General features: G+C 36.1%; 1 protein-coding gene across 5 annotated transcripts in view; it reads left to right on the top strand.

Moving 5' to 3' along the window:
* Positions 1–15,283, top strand: part of VPS13A (vacuolar protein sorting 13 homolog A) — a 236,372-nt gene that overhangs the window by 127,126 nt on the left and 93,963 nt on the right. For all 5 annotated transcript variants that reach the window (XM_036893494.2, XM_057498558.1, XM_036893497.2 and 2 more), the window contains 4 exons: positions 1,994–2,121; positions 2,465–2,634; positions 3,185–3,402; positions 4,074–4,306. In XM_036893494.2, the coding sequence (XP_036749389.2) occupies positions 1,994–2,121; positions 2,465–2,634; positions 3,185–3,402; positions 4,074–4,306 (749 nt within the window). The remainder of the gene's footprint in view (positions 1–1,993; positions 2,122–2,464; positions 2,635–3,184; positions 3,403–4,073; positions 4,307–15,283) is intronic.

Genomic DNA, 15,283 nt, shown 5'->3' with positions numbered 1-15,283 from the left:
GAACATAATACAGAGTAAAATTTATGGGATGCAACTAAAGTAGTGCTGAAAAGTTTTGTTAATTGTAAAGGATACTAGGAAACAAGAGTTTAAAATCAAAAATAGTTTCCACCTTAAAAAACTAGAAAAAGAAGAACACACTAAACCTAAATAAAAGGAACTAGTAATACATATAAGAGTAGAAATCAATGAATGAGAAACAGATAAACAATAGAGAAAATTAGCAAAATCAAAATTGTGTTCATTGGAAATACTAATGAAATTGCTGACCTCTTAGCCAGACTGATGGGAAAAGAGAAAACAAATTACCAATATCAGAATTAAATAGATCATTACATATCACTACCAATATAAAAAGGAATGTTAAAAATAATTTTGTGACAATGAGTTCTACAACTTGCATGGAATGTACAAATTTGGAAAGCACAAGTTGCCAAAATTGACATAAGATGAAATAGGAAATCTGAGTAGTGCAGTATCTATTAAAGGAATTGAATGTTACTAGTGAATTCTATTAAATATTTAAGATAACAGCAATATGTTACACAAACTTTTTTAAAATGGAGGAGGAACACATAATTTTTTTTCTAAGTAAAAAAAAATCATAAAAGAAAAACGCTATAAGTAGACTTCACCAGAAATTTTAACTTCTGCTCATCAAACGATAATACCAAGATTGTGAGAAGTAAGGCCTCAATTTGGGAGACATATTTATGATACACATATCTGACCATATTTTTATATCTGGAGTACTTGAGAACACCTTGAAATTAACTTCAAAAAAAGCAATGACTAAAAGTTTGGATAGTTGGGAAAGGATAGTATGTTAAATGGACAGTAAGCACAAGAAAAGTACTAATACAGTTGCTTATCAGGGAAACTTCAATTTATCTCCTACTGGTAAAATTTTACAATACTGACAACACCAAATGTTGAAGAGAATTTGAAATAACTGAAACTCTCACATAATGCTATTAGCAATGTGAAATACTATACTGTGAACAAAAAGTTTGGCAGTTAACATAACTAACTACGTGATGATAAGCAATTCCAGGCCTAAGTATTTCCACCTTTACCACTCCAAAGGAAGCACATATATACACAAAATGACTTATCTAGGAACATTTATGGTAGATTTATTCAGAAGAGCCCAAATATGGGAAAAGTACCATATATGTTACTCTCTCTATATAGAATTTAAGAGTACAATATGTATCACTCCATTTATATGGAATTTAAGAACATACAAAACTAATCTATGGTGATGGAAATTCTAAAGGGAGGGATGGAGATTTGCTGGAAGGAGTAAAAGGGAACTTTCTGGAGCTATGTAAACTGTCAGTATATTAATTGGAGTGTTGGTGACATGGATGTATACATTTGCCAAATCTCATTGTTCAGATAAGATTGTATGTTTTGGTGATGTAAATTTTACCTCAATTAAAAATAAATTATCTGGCGTGGTGGTACTTATCCTGAGCTGGGTAGAACAAGAAATAAGAATTGCTGTTATTAGAGTTCATTTAATAGATCCCATATACATATACTTTGCCTCAAAATGTAAAATATAGAGAAGAATGAATTTTGGATTCTTCTGTTTAGTGGAACAGTTTTTTAAATGAAACCTAAAATACCTTGCTTGGTTTTAGTTTTTTTTAAAGTAAAATTTGAATGCTAAACTGTGCCAGGTCCTTTAGTATGCATTTACACATGGTATTTTACTTAATTCCCGAAACAAATCCAGTGATCAGTTCTGTTACTTCCATTTTGCAGAAATGGAGACAGAAGCACCAAGTGTTTAATATTCCCAAGTTATAATAGAATCCTAAGCAGGAAGTTACTCAGTTCAACATCTAAATTTTCTTATCTTTTTTATTTTCTTGAATAACATTTTACTATACCCTTTTGATTAATAATTCCATTAAATCTGTTTAAATGTTCTAATGAGCTCTACTTCCTTTTTCTTTTATCCAATAACTTTAATTTTTCTAAGGGACAACTGTAGTGACAGCTGCTGTGGTCGAAGTATATTCACGTGTCTCACAAGTTAAGACAACACTAAATATGAGTTTCAGAACTGATTATCTCACTATGATACTGTATAGTCCAGATCCTGAACAGGTAAGTTAAGGAAAAAAAGAAAATATATTTTCCATTTGATGAAAACTATAGGTGAATATTGATTAAAATAACAATTGTTAATATTTCATGTATTTTTGAAACGCCTGTTCCTTTAAGAAAAGTTAATCGGTCTTTTCACTTTAATAATAAAATAATTTTAACCATTTCCCTTCTAAAATTAGTTATTTCAGTAGCCAGTGATGTGAGATATAAATTTTTAAAGATAATATTTTTTGGCCTTTCATTAGCTAGCCCATTGGAAATAATGTGATAGTTCATATCTTAAAATATGCTTTAGATTTATGTTTTTGTGTAAAATTTGTATTGATTTCTTCTTCGACAGACTTCTTTTACAGATGTTCGTGATCCTTCTCTGAAACTTGCTGAATTTAAATTGGAGAGTATTATAAGTACTTTGAAAATGTATACAGATGACTCAACTACTTCTTCCTTCTCGTTAAAAAACTGTATTTTAGATGACAAAAGGCCTCATGTCGAGAAGGCAACTCCTAGGTAATAATGTTGTCAGTTTTCACTTGAGAAACGGTTGACATCTTTTATAAAACTTATTTCCAAAGTTGCACGTTCATTTTCTGGATACACCCTATGATCTTCAGAGCTTCAATTCTGTGAGTCCTGGTTCTCAGTCTGCATTTAAAATGTCTGGGTTCAGTCATGTGCTATTCTTGCTGGAGGGTTGGTTGATTGGTTAAATAGGAATAATTAGTGCAATTAACTGTTTTTAAAATTAATCTGTATTATCTAAATTATTATTAATCCATGCAAATTGTAATGGGAAATAAATGAAAAATTTGTGAAGAAAAAGTATGCTGAGATTCCCAATTCTGATAATTTCTTAAAGATACACTTCCTAATTTATGAAACAGTTGAGCTTGAGAAGGTTTGTAAGTATGTTATTTGGAGTACTTTATGATCTTCCCAGGAGAAATGACTTCAGAATGCTGGCTTGTCAGTGAAAGGGATAAAAAGTGTTTGGGTTTTATTGATATACTTGGTTATTTGTAAAATACTCATAAGAATTGTTGTTATTGTGTTTTTTTAGAATGATAGGACTGACAGTTGGGTTTGACAAAAAGGACATGATGGATATAAAGTATAGGAGAGTCAGAGAAGGATGGGTGTCTGATTTAGTCCTTCAAGAAATGTATATTTGTGCAAGTGTGGAATTTCTGCTGACAGTCGCAAATGTCTTTCTTGAGGCTTATACCACAAGCACTGTTGTAGAAACCAGTGTTCAGACATGGACTGCTAAAGAAGAAGGTTAGTTATGGGCTAAAATATTTAATATCTGTAACATTGAAGTACTACAGTAGCACTTACCTTGATTATTAGCCTTCTAGATGATAAGGTTAAATGAACTAAGCAGTTTAAATCTTTGTTTTTTCAGAAGAAATGTGTTTTCTGGTAGGATGTACAGTTTGCATATTTTTCAAGGTGTGAATACATAGTGTCAAAAATTATGAGACCTCTATTAGAGTAAGTTGTACTTCTCTCTGCAAGCAGTAATTGAAAGAATTTATTCGAAGAAAACAAGCAGGGGGAAGAATGAACTGGCCACTCCTTGTCATAATTAAAGATAGTATTTTAACTTAAAGTATTTTTTTTTGTTATTTTTATAGTTTTCTATTGCTTTCACATGTTCATTTTGGGATAGTAGAAACAGTTTCAAGTTGAGAGTTGGATTGGTTTCCACCTCTGCCATTAAATAGTGAAGATTGCTTCTAATATTTTTTAAATTCTTATGACTATATCTTCTTCAAATCTCATACCAACACAGTCGTAGTAGATTACTGTAGGAGTTAAGATTCTTTAATTTTACTTTTTACTTAGAATGAAAATAACCTTTTCCCATAGATAAATTGTTCATAAATTATATATATACATATATATGTTTAAATATAAATATTTTAAACATTTTTATTTCCATTTAGTACCTGTACAGGAATCAGAGAAGTGGGAAATTAATATTATTATTAAAAATCCTGAAATTGTGTTTGTGGCTGATATGACAAGAAATGATGCTCCTGCCTTAGTCATGACAACACAATGTGAAATTTGCTGGAAAGGTGACCTTGAAAACAATACAATGACCGCTGCCATTAAAGATCTCCAAGTGAAAGCATGCCCATTTCTTCCAGTCAAGAGAAAAGGCAAAATCACTACTGTGAGTTGACTATGTAATTATCTACTTAAATGTAAAGTGTTTTAGATTTAGTATATAGCCTTTTAGGAAACTACCGGCATACTTTTTCCAGGCTTTCTTTGTAAAATATCTTTCTTTCTGCTTGGAGAGCCTAATCTAGATGATTATTACACACCAGCTTTGAAACTTTTTCATTTTCTCAGTTGCTTCTTGTTGTATTTGTGGAAATAGTTGTACTAAGTTGCTTTCATCTTCATGCTTCTCAATTAAGACCTTACTGTGGCTTTCTAACCATATCAATTCCACACTGCTCTTAGGCCTTTAAGACTTTTGCTCTGTTTTGGTGTTATTATTTTTAATATTTTTTTCTCCCATTTGTACTTTTTTGCTGAGGCAAGCGCTTTTGCTTTTCTCCATGTGACTGACTTGAGCCTTCAGCCATTTGCTTTAACATACTTGCCATTTGTATTTTACTCTCTAGTAGCCCATTGGCCTTCCTCCTCTTCATAACTGATTAAAATTAATTTCTTCAAAGATAGTTTTTCTTTCTGACTTCTAGTATTTTATAAGACACTTATAAAAATGTTTAGGTTCCCAGAGGAGCAATTAAAGCATAAATGTTCTATGTATTATTAACATAGAAATGTAAGCTGTAATTTTTTTTATAAGTAAATGCATATATGTTAGGATATGAGATAGTCTGTTCTCCTAGTTGGTAAGGCTTGATGACTCACCACTAAGTAAAAAGAGGAAATAGAAAATTGAGGGTATACTGATTCTCTTTCAGGTTATGATTTAGAAATTTTATATATATTTCTTCGAATCCTTTTGGCTTAAATGTGCTATATGACCACACTGATCTTCAGAAAATGCTGGAGAATGTGTCTTTTTTTCTGAGCTACCTTGTGCTCAGTTAAACCTTTTATTACTGTAGAAGAGAAGAAGATAATCACATGATAGGTAGAGGTCCTTCCCACAGTCCCCTCAAAGATTTATTCCTTTGTTCATGCAAATAATCCATGCTCGTCTATTCTCACCAGTAGAACATATCTTCTCCTCAAGGGAAACAATCTCAGCCAAAATCCAGGATCTTTAGGTGATAGTTTTCTTTCTTGGATCTGTGTGTGGCTTCTCTTGCTCTGAAAATCTGTTAACTAACAGACAAACTACTACCTTTCAACAGACACTCTGCCACCACACACAACCACTATATAATGGTGGTGTAAGGATAGGGTAATTGTGATTTAAAAACCCATTCAGAAAAGAAAGAATGGAAAACACTTGATAGTCACTTTCCATAACAGTTGTCGTATCTTAAAAAGTCGAATTGGAAAACTAAGTTCTGGCAGTAGAGTAAATTCCTTGGGTACCTCATGTTGGATCTTCCATTTTTGCTCTCCTGACAGGAGCTAATACACAGCAACATTGTAAATATTTCTTCCAAACCTGTCTGGCTAATGTTCTAGGCTTTTTTTTTTTTTTTTTTAAATTACATGGACTGCCTTCCAAGGGTCACCAGATTTACCAGGTATTTTGCTATAGCATTGTTAGTCATTAGCTTTGTATTTTGAAGTACCCTTTGTCCATTCAATTGCTAAATCAATCACAAATATTTTTTACTTTGTTGCAGTAGTGCCAACTTCTAGGTATGAAATTTTGTATTAGGATATTAATTAGGCTGCTATAACAGGAGGTACCTCTCAAAAAGGTAGATAAAGCATGGTAAAACTACCTTTTTCTTTCTAGAAACATGGTATAATGTAGGGGTAAAGGCTGTTTCCGGGTTGTTCTGCTATTCCTAAGATGTAACAATATGTTTGTTCAAAGATAGTTTACAACATGTCCACCTTACAGTTTGCTGAGGGTGAGTGGTGGTGGTAAGGAGAAAACATGAAGGATTAAAGGAATACCTCTCCTAAGAGCAGTACTCAGAAGGTGCACATACCACTTCTGCTCACATCTTTTTGGACAGAAATTACTAATATGTCAGTACCCAATTTTAAGGGAGCCCAACAAAGGCAATATTTACAAAGAACCAAAATGTCATTTGCTTGATTCTCTTCATATACATTTGTTTTCTGTTTCATTATTACTGTGGTTGTGCTGTTCTTTATATTTTCTTTGGATTAGATGCCTATTATTTTTCTGACTTCTAGATGGATGCTTAGATAATTGATATTCTTCTTTTTTCTCTGGTGTATAAGGCTATAATTTTTCCTCCAAACATAGCCTTAGCTGCATGTGCTACTATTTGATTATATTGTACTATTATTCTGTTAAAAGTATTTTCTTATTTTTATTCTTTATGCACGGGTTCTGGCTAATTCCCAAATATTCAGGGATTTTCTGGCTCTCTATTTATTACTGATTTATACTTTATTATCATTGTGTTCTTTTAACATACTCTGATCTTAATTCTTTCAGATTTGTTGACACTTGTATTATGGCCCATGATATGGTTAATTTTGTTTTTATGAATATCTAATATGCCCTGGAAGAAGAGAGTGTTTGTTGTTTGAGGAGTAGCATTCTGTTTAGATAGATTTTGTTCATCATATTGTTTAGATCTTCTATATTAAGAGAGACTTTTTTCTTTTTTAGTCTGTTTTATCAATTATTGTAAGAGGTCTATTAAAATTTATTTTGAATATAAATTTAACTAATTTTACCTTTAGTTCTGTCAATATATTTGCTTTATATATCTAAAAGCTATGTCATTTAGGTGTGTACACATTCTATATTAAATCTTGCTGGTAGATTTGACCCTTTTATTATTACGAATGCTTTCTCTATTTATGAAAATTATTCTCTTAAAGTCTACTTGGCTGCTATTATATAACTATTTCAGCTTTTTTGTGATACTTGTATATCTTTTCTATACTTTTACTTTCAACCTTTTAGGTTCCTTATTTTTAATCTGTGTTCTTTTGTAAACAGCATAAACTGTTTATGTAATTGACAGTTTTTGTCTTTTTTTTTTGTAGATAATTATTTTTTATTGAAGGGTAGTTGACACACAGTATTACATTACATTAATTTGATTAATGTAATTACATTAATTAATACATTACATTAATAACGTAGTGATTCAACATTTACATACATGACAATTCTAGGTACCAGCTATCACCATACCAAGCTGTTACAATATCTTGACTATATTCCTTATGCTATACATTACATCCGGTTACTTATTTATTTAACCATTGGAAGTGTGTAATTTTTTTTTTTTTTTTTTTTTTGTGAGGGCATCTCTCATATTTATTGATCAAATGGTTGTTAACAACAATAAAATTCTGTATAGGGGAGTCAATGCTCAATGCACAATCATTAATCCACCCCAAGCCTAATTTTCATCAGTCTCCAATCTTCTGAGGCATAACAAACAAGTTCTTACATGGAGAATAAATTCTTACATAATGAATAACTTACATAGTGAACAGTACAAGGGCAGTCATCACAGAAACTTTCGGTTTTCCTCATGCATTATGAACTATAAACAGTCAGTTCAAATATGAATACTCATTTGATTTTTATACTTGATTTATGTGTGGATACCACATTTCTCTCCTTATTATTATTATTTTTAACAAAATGCTGAAGTGGTAGGTAAATACAAGATAAAGGTAGAAAACATAGTTTAGTGTTGTAAGGGAGCAAATGTAGATGATCAGGTGTGTGCCTGTAGACTATGTGTTAATCCAAGCTAGACAAGGGCAATAGAACATCCACGTATGCAGAAGATTTCTCTCAGAACAGGGGGGGTGAGGTTCTAAGCCTCACCTCTGTTGATCCCCAATTTCTCCCCTGATGAACCCCCTGCGACTGTGCCTGTCTTAGGTTGTTCCTCCCTTGAGGAATCTTACCCGTCTCTGGTTAACCAGTCATCTTCTGGGGCCATACAGGGAAATGTAAAGTTGGTAAGTGAGAGAGAAGCCTTATTGTTTGAAATGGTTAGCTTTTTATTTCTTTGCATATTTATGCCCTGTGGCTTCTATGTCCAGCATTTGTCTTGAGGTATCTTTACCACTTGGAAGAATTATGATACTTGGTAAATTTGATATGAGGCACGAATTCTATTTAAGGGTTGTAATTAGGAAGGAAGAAGAAAAGCTATAGAAGTAGCAGGTGGAAGAAAACATGGGAAGATTGATTATTTCTTTGACATATCTTCTTGTAGAGTAACTTCAGCATGTATAGGTTTTAAGCTACTACTTAAATTGCGCACACACATTAACATAATAGGAGAATAGTTACATAACCAAAGCATACCTGTAATTACCAGCCATCTCCAGTGAAACCAAGAAAACCAGTTAGGCACCTTAGGCATTTGTGAAAACTTATCTATGATATGGTGGCTATTGTCCAGCTGAACTTGAACAGTCTGAGAGAAATCAGACAAATTAAAACAACCCATTCCTGGGGAATGTTCACATCCCTTATGTTCTTTTAACAGTAAATAGTCTGTAGTTGTAAGACTTTGGAGCGCTACAATTTGCACCTCTCCTAATTCTTGATTGAGTTCCAACAGTATAGATCCAGTCAAATTTGTTGTTTTACTGTATGCACAGGCCAGCTTAGATATCTCCTTCCTCATTCCCATGGCAAGTCCAGGAACTGGTGGGATGAGTGCATCTACAGCTGTAGCAGTGCGTGGATCTTTGTTGGGGTTTTTTGATGATCATCTTCTGGCATGAGTCTTCCCGAGAGTGCTGATGTTGGAAGTTTTTTTTCATATCGTATCTTAGTTCATTTTCGGGGTAGCCCAATTAGGCTTTGATCCTCTGTATAAACACAAACAGACCCTTTGCCTACACTTTTATGTGCCCTTTATACTCTTGTGTAGAACTCATTGGAGGTTACCACACAGGAACTGCCCTTTTTTTTTTTTTTTTTTTTTGGTATCACTAATCTACACTTACATGACGAATATTATGTTTACTAGGCTCTTCCCTATACCAAGTCCCCCCATAAACCCCTTTACAGTCACTGTCCATCAGCATAGCAAAATGTTGTAGAATCACTACTTGCCTTCTCTGTGTTGTACAGCCTTCCCTTTTCTCCTACCCCCCCATGCATGCTAATCTTAATACTCCCCTACTTCTCCCCCCCTTATCCCTCCCTACCCACCCATCCTCCCCAGTCCCTTTCCCTTTGGTACCTGTTAGTCCATTCTTGAGTTCTGTGATTCTGCTGCTGTTTTGTTCCTTCAGTTTTTCCTTTGTTCTTATATTCCACAGATGAGTGAAATCATTTGGTATTTCTCTTTCTCCGCTTGGCTTGCTTCACTGAGCATAATACCCTCCAGCTCCATCCATGTTGCTGCAAATGGTTGGATTTGCCCTTTTCTTATGGTTGAGTAGTATTCCATTGTGTATATGTACCACATCTTCTTTATCCATTTCTCTGTCGATGGACATTTAGGTTGCTTCCAATTCTTGGCTATTGTAAATAGTGCTGCGATAAACATAGGGGTGCACTGATCTTTCTCATACTTGATTGCTGCTTTCTTAGAGTAAATTCCTAGGAGTGCAATTCCTGGGTCAAATGGTAAATCTGTTTTGAGCATTTTGATGTACCTCCATACTGCTTTCCACAATGGTTGAACTAATTTACATTCCCACCAGCAGTGTAGGAGGGTTCCCCTTTCTCCACAGCCTCGCCAACATTTGTTGTTGTTTGTCTTTTGGATGGCAGCCATCCTTACTGGTGTGAGGTGATACCTCATTGTAGTTTTAATTTGCATTTCTCTGATAATTAGCGATGTGGAGCATCTTTTCATGTGTCTGTTGGCCATCTGTATTTCTTTTTTGGAGAACTGTCTGTTCAGTTCCTCTGCCCATTTTTTAATTGGGTCATTTGTTTTTTGTTTGTTGAGGCATGTGAGCTCTTGATATATTCTGGACGTCAAGCCTTTATCGGATGTGTCATTTTCAAATATATTCTCCCATACTGTAGGGTTCCTTTTTGTTCTATTGATGGTGTCTTTTGCTGTACAGAAGCTTTTCAGCTTAATATAGTCCCTCTTACTCATTTTTGCTGTTTTTTTTCTTGCCCGGGGAGATATGTTCAAGAAGAGGTCACTCATGTTTATGTCTAAGAGGTTTTTGCCTATGTTTTCTTCCAAGAGTTTAATGGTTTCATGACTTACATTCAGGTCTTTGATCCATTTTGAGTTTACTTTTGTATATGGGGTTAGACAATGGTCCAGTTTCATTCTCCTACATGTAGCTGTCCAGTTTTGCCAGCACCATCTGTTGAAGAGACTGTCATTTCACCATTGTATGTCCATGGCTCCTTTATCAAATATTAATTGACCATATATGTCTGGGTTAATGTCTGGATTCTCTAGTCTGTTCCATTGGTCTGTGGCTCTGCTCTTGTGCCAGTACCAAATTGTCTTGATTACTATGGCTTTATAGTAGAGCTTGAAGTTGGGGAGTGAGATCCCCCCTACTTTATTCTTCTTTCTCAGGATTGCTTTGGCTGTTCGGGGTCTTTGGTGTTTCCATATGAATTTTTGAATGATTTGTTCCAGTTCATTGAAGAATGTTGCTGATAGTTTCATAGGGATTGCATCAAATCTGTATATTGCTTTGGGCAGGATGGCCATTTTGATGATATTAATTCTTCCTAGCCACGAGCATGGGATGTTCCATCTGTTAGTGTCCCCTTTAATTTCTCTTAAGAGTGACTTGTAGTTTTCAGCGTATAAGTCTTTCACTTCTTTGGTTAGGTTTATTCCAAGATATTTTATTTTTTTTGATGCAATTGTGAATGGAGTTGTTTTCCTGATTTCTCTTTCTGTTGGTTCATTGTGAGTATATAGGAAAGCCACAGATTTCTGTGTGTTGATTTTGTATCCTGCAACTTTGCTGTATTCCGATATCAGTTCTAGTAGTTTTGGGGTGGAGTCTTTAGGGTTTTTTATGTACAGTATCATGTCATCTGCAAATAGTGACAGTTTAACTTCTTCTTCACCAATCTGGATTCCTCATATTTTTTGTTTTGTCTGATTGCTGTGGCTAGGACTTCCAGTACTATGTTAAATAACAGTGGGGAGAGTGGGCATCCCTGTCTAGTTCCCGATCTCAGAGGAAATGCTTTCAGCTTCTCGCTGTTCAATATAATGTTGGCTGTGGGTTTATCATAGATGGCCTTTATTATGTTGAGGTACTTGCCCTCTATTCCCATTTTGCTGAGAGTTTTTATCATGAATGGATGTTGAACTTTGTCAAATGCGTTTTCAGCATCTATGAAGATGATCATGTGGTTTTTGTCTTTCTTTTTGTTGATGTGGTAGATGATGTTGATGGACTTTCCGATGTTGTACCATCCTTGCGTCCCTGGGATGAATCCCACTTGGTCATGGTGTATGATCCTTTTGATGTATTTTTTAATTCGGTTTGCTAATATTTTGTTGAGTATTTTTGCATCTACGTTCATCAGGGAGATTGGTCTGTAGTTTTCTTTTTTGGTGGTGTCTTTGCCTGGTTTTGGCATTAGGGTGATGTTAGCTTCATACAATGAGTTTGGGAGTATCCCCTCCTCCTCTATTTTTTGGAAAACTTTAAGGAGAATGGGTATTATGTCTTCCCTGTATGTCTGATAAAATTCCGAGGTAAATCCGTCTGGCCCGGGGGTTTTGTTCTTTGGTAGTTTTTTGATTACCACTTCAATTTCGTTGCTGGTAATTGGTCTGTTTAGATTTTCTGTTTCTTTCTGGGTCAATCTTGGAAGGTTGTATTTTTCGAGGAAGTTGTCCATTTCTCCTAGGTTTCCCAGCTTGTTAGCATATAGGTTTTCATAGTATTCTCTAATAGTTCTTTGTATTTCTGTGGGGTCCGTCGTGATTTTTCATTTCTCGTTTCTGATGCTGTTGATTTGTGTTGACTCTCTTTTCTTCTTAATAAGTCTGGCTAGAGGCTTATCTATTTTGTTTATTTTCTCGAAGAACCAGCTCTTGGTTTCATTGATTTTTGCTATTGTTTTATTCTTCTCAATTTTATTTATTTCTTCTCTGATCTTTATTATGTCCCTCCTCCTGCTGACCTTAGGCCTCATCTGTTTTTCTTTTCCCAATTTCGATAGTTGTGACATTAGACCGTTCATTTGGGATTGCTCTTCCTTTTTAAAATATGCTTGGATTGCTATATACTTTCCTCTTAAGACTGCTTTTCCTGTGTACCACAGAAGTTGGGGCTTAGTGTTGTTGTCATTTGTTTCCATATATTGCTGCATCTCCATTTTGATTTGGTCATTTTTCCATTGATTATTTAGGAGCATGTTGTTAAGCCTCCATGTGTTTGTGAGCCTCTTTGCTTTCTTTGTACAGTTTATTTCTAGTTTTCTGCCTTTGTGGTCTGAAAAGTTGGTTGGTAGGATTTCAATCTTTTGGAATTTACTGAGGCTCTTTTTGTGGCCTAGTATGTGGTCTATTCTGGAGAATGTTCCATGTGCACTTGAGAAGAATGTATATCCTGTTGCTTTTGGATGTAGAGTTCTATAGATGTCTATTATGTCCATCTGCTCTACTGTGTTGTTCAGTGCTTCCGTGTCCTTACTTATTTTCTGCCCGGTGGATCTATCCTTTGGGGTGAGTGGTGTGTTGAAGTCTCCTAGAATGAATGCATTGCAGTCTATATCCCCCTTTAGTTCTGTTAGTATTTGTTTCACATATGCTGGTGCTCCTGTGTTGGGTGCATATATATTTAGAATGGTTATATCCTCTTGTTTGACTGAGCCCTTTATCATTATGTAGTGTCCTTCTTTATCTCTTGTTACTTTCTTGGTTTTGAAGTCTATTTTGTCTGATATTAGTACTGCAACCCCTGCTTTCTTCTCACTGTTGTTTGCTTGAAATATGTTTTTCCATCCCTTTACTTTTAGTCTGTACATGTCTTTGGGTTTGAGGTGAGTTTCTTGTAAGCAGCATATAGATGGGTCTTGCTTTTTTATCCATTCTGTTACTCTGTGTCTTTTGATTGGTGCATTCAGTCCATTAACATTTAGGGTGACTATTGAAAGATATGTACTTATTGCCATTGCAGGCTTTAAATTCGTGGTTACCAAAGGTTCAAGGTTAGCCTCTTTAGTACCTTACTGCCTAACTTAGCTCGCTTATTGAGCTGTTATATACACTGTCTGGAGATTCTTTTCTTCTCTCCCTTCTTGTTCCTCCTCCTCGATTCTTCATGTGTTGGGTGTTTTTTGCTGTGCTCTTTCTAGGAGTGCTCCCATCTAGAGCAGTCCCTGTAAGATGCCCTGTAGAGGTGGTTTGTGGAAAGCAAATTCCCTCAGCTTTTGTTTGTCTGGGAATTGTTTAATCCCACCGTCATGTTTGAATGATAGTCGTGCTGGATACAGTATCCTTGGTTCAAGGCCCTTCTGTTTCATTGTATTAAATATATCATGCCATTCTCTTCTGGCCTGTAGGGTTTCTATTGAGAAATCTGATGTTAGCCTGATGGGTTTCCCTTTATAGGTGACCTTTTTCTCTCTAGCTGCCTTTAACACTCTTTCCTTGTCCTTGATCTTTGCCATTTTAATTATTATGTGTCTTGGTGTTTTCCTTCTTGGATCCTTTCTGTTGGGGGTTCTGTGTATTTCCGTGGTCTGTTCGATTATTTCCTCCCCCAGTTTGGGGAAGTTTTTAGCAATTATTTCTTCTAAGATACTTTCCATCTCTTTTCCTCTCTCTTCTTCTTCTGGAACCCCTATAATACGGATATTGTTCCTTTTGGATTGGTCACACAGTTCCCTTAATATTGTTTCATTCCTGTTGATCCTTTTGTCTCTCTCTCTCTATGTCAGCTACTATGCATTCCTGTTCTCTGGTTTCAATTCCATCAGTGGCCTCTTGCATCCTATCCATTCTGCTTATAAACCCTTCCAGAGTTTGTTTCATTTCTGTGATCTACTTTCTGGCATCTGTGATCTCCCTCCGGACTTCATCCCATTTCTCTTGCGTATTTCTCTGCATCTCTGTCAGCATGTTTATGATTCTTATTTTGAATTCTTTTTCAGGAAGACTGGTTAGGTCTGTCTCCTCTGGTGTTGTCTCTGTGATCTTTGTCTGCCTGTAGCTTTGCCTTTTCATGGTGATAGGAATAGTTTGCAGAGCTGCAACGAGTGACGGCTGGAAGGACTTCCTTTCTTGTTGGTTTGTGGCCCTCCTCTCCTGGGAGAACAGCGACCTCTAGTGGCTTGTGCTGGGCAGCTGCGCGCAGACAGTGTTTCTGCTTCGTGGCCGGCTGCTATGGAGTTTATCTCCGCTGTTGCTGTGGGCGTGGCCTGGCTCGGGCAGCTACTCCAAAGTGGTGGAGTCGCGTTGGAGCAGGAGCTGCTGGGAGGCTATTTATCTCCTTAAGGGGCCTCCCTGCTCCCTGCAGCCCAGGGGTTAGGGTGCCCAGAGATCCCCGGATTCCCTACCTCTGGATTAAGTGTCCCACTCTGCCCCTTTAAGACTTCCAAAAAGCACCCGCCAAAACAAAACAACGACCACCAAAAAAAAAAAGTTTTTAATTAAAAAAAAAAATTTTTTTTAATAAAAAAAAAAAGGTGGCCACTCGTTTTCTTTATTTTCCGGTGCCAGCCTCAGGCATCTGCTCACCGGTCTTGCTGCCCTGTTTCCCTGGTATTGGGGTCCCTATCCCTTTAAGACTTCCAAAAAGCGCTCGCCAAAACAAAACAGAAAAAAAAAAAAAATTGGTCGCACACTTTTCTTATGTCCTCTGGCACCTGGCCTCCAGTGCCCGCTCACTGTTCTTGCTGCCCTGTTTTCCTAGTATCCAGGGCCCTGCACTCTGGCCCGGATGGCTCGGGCTGGGTGTTCGGCAATTCTGCCCTCTGTCACCCTCCTGCTCTGCCTGCTCTTCTCCCGCTGGGAGCTGGGGGGATGGGCGCTCGGCTCCCGCGGGGCCGGGGCTTGTATCTTACCCCCTTCGCGAGGCGCTGCGTTCTCTCAGGTGCGGATGTGGTCTGGATATTGTCCTGTGT

The sequence above is a fragment of the Manis pentadactyla genome, chromosome 3 (genome assembly GCF_030020395.1).
Source record: "Manis pentadactyla isolate mManPen7 chromosome 3, mManPen7.hap1, whole genome shotgun sequence".
Lineage (NCBI taxonomy): Eukaryota > Metazoa > Chordata > Mammalia > Pholidota > Manidae > Manis > Manis pentadactyla.
Note: the sequence above shows the minus strand (reverse complement) of the source record. Positions and strands in the feature narration are given on the sequence as shown.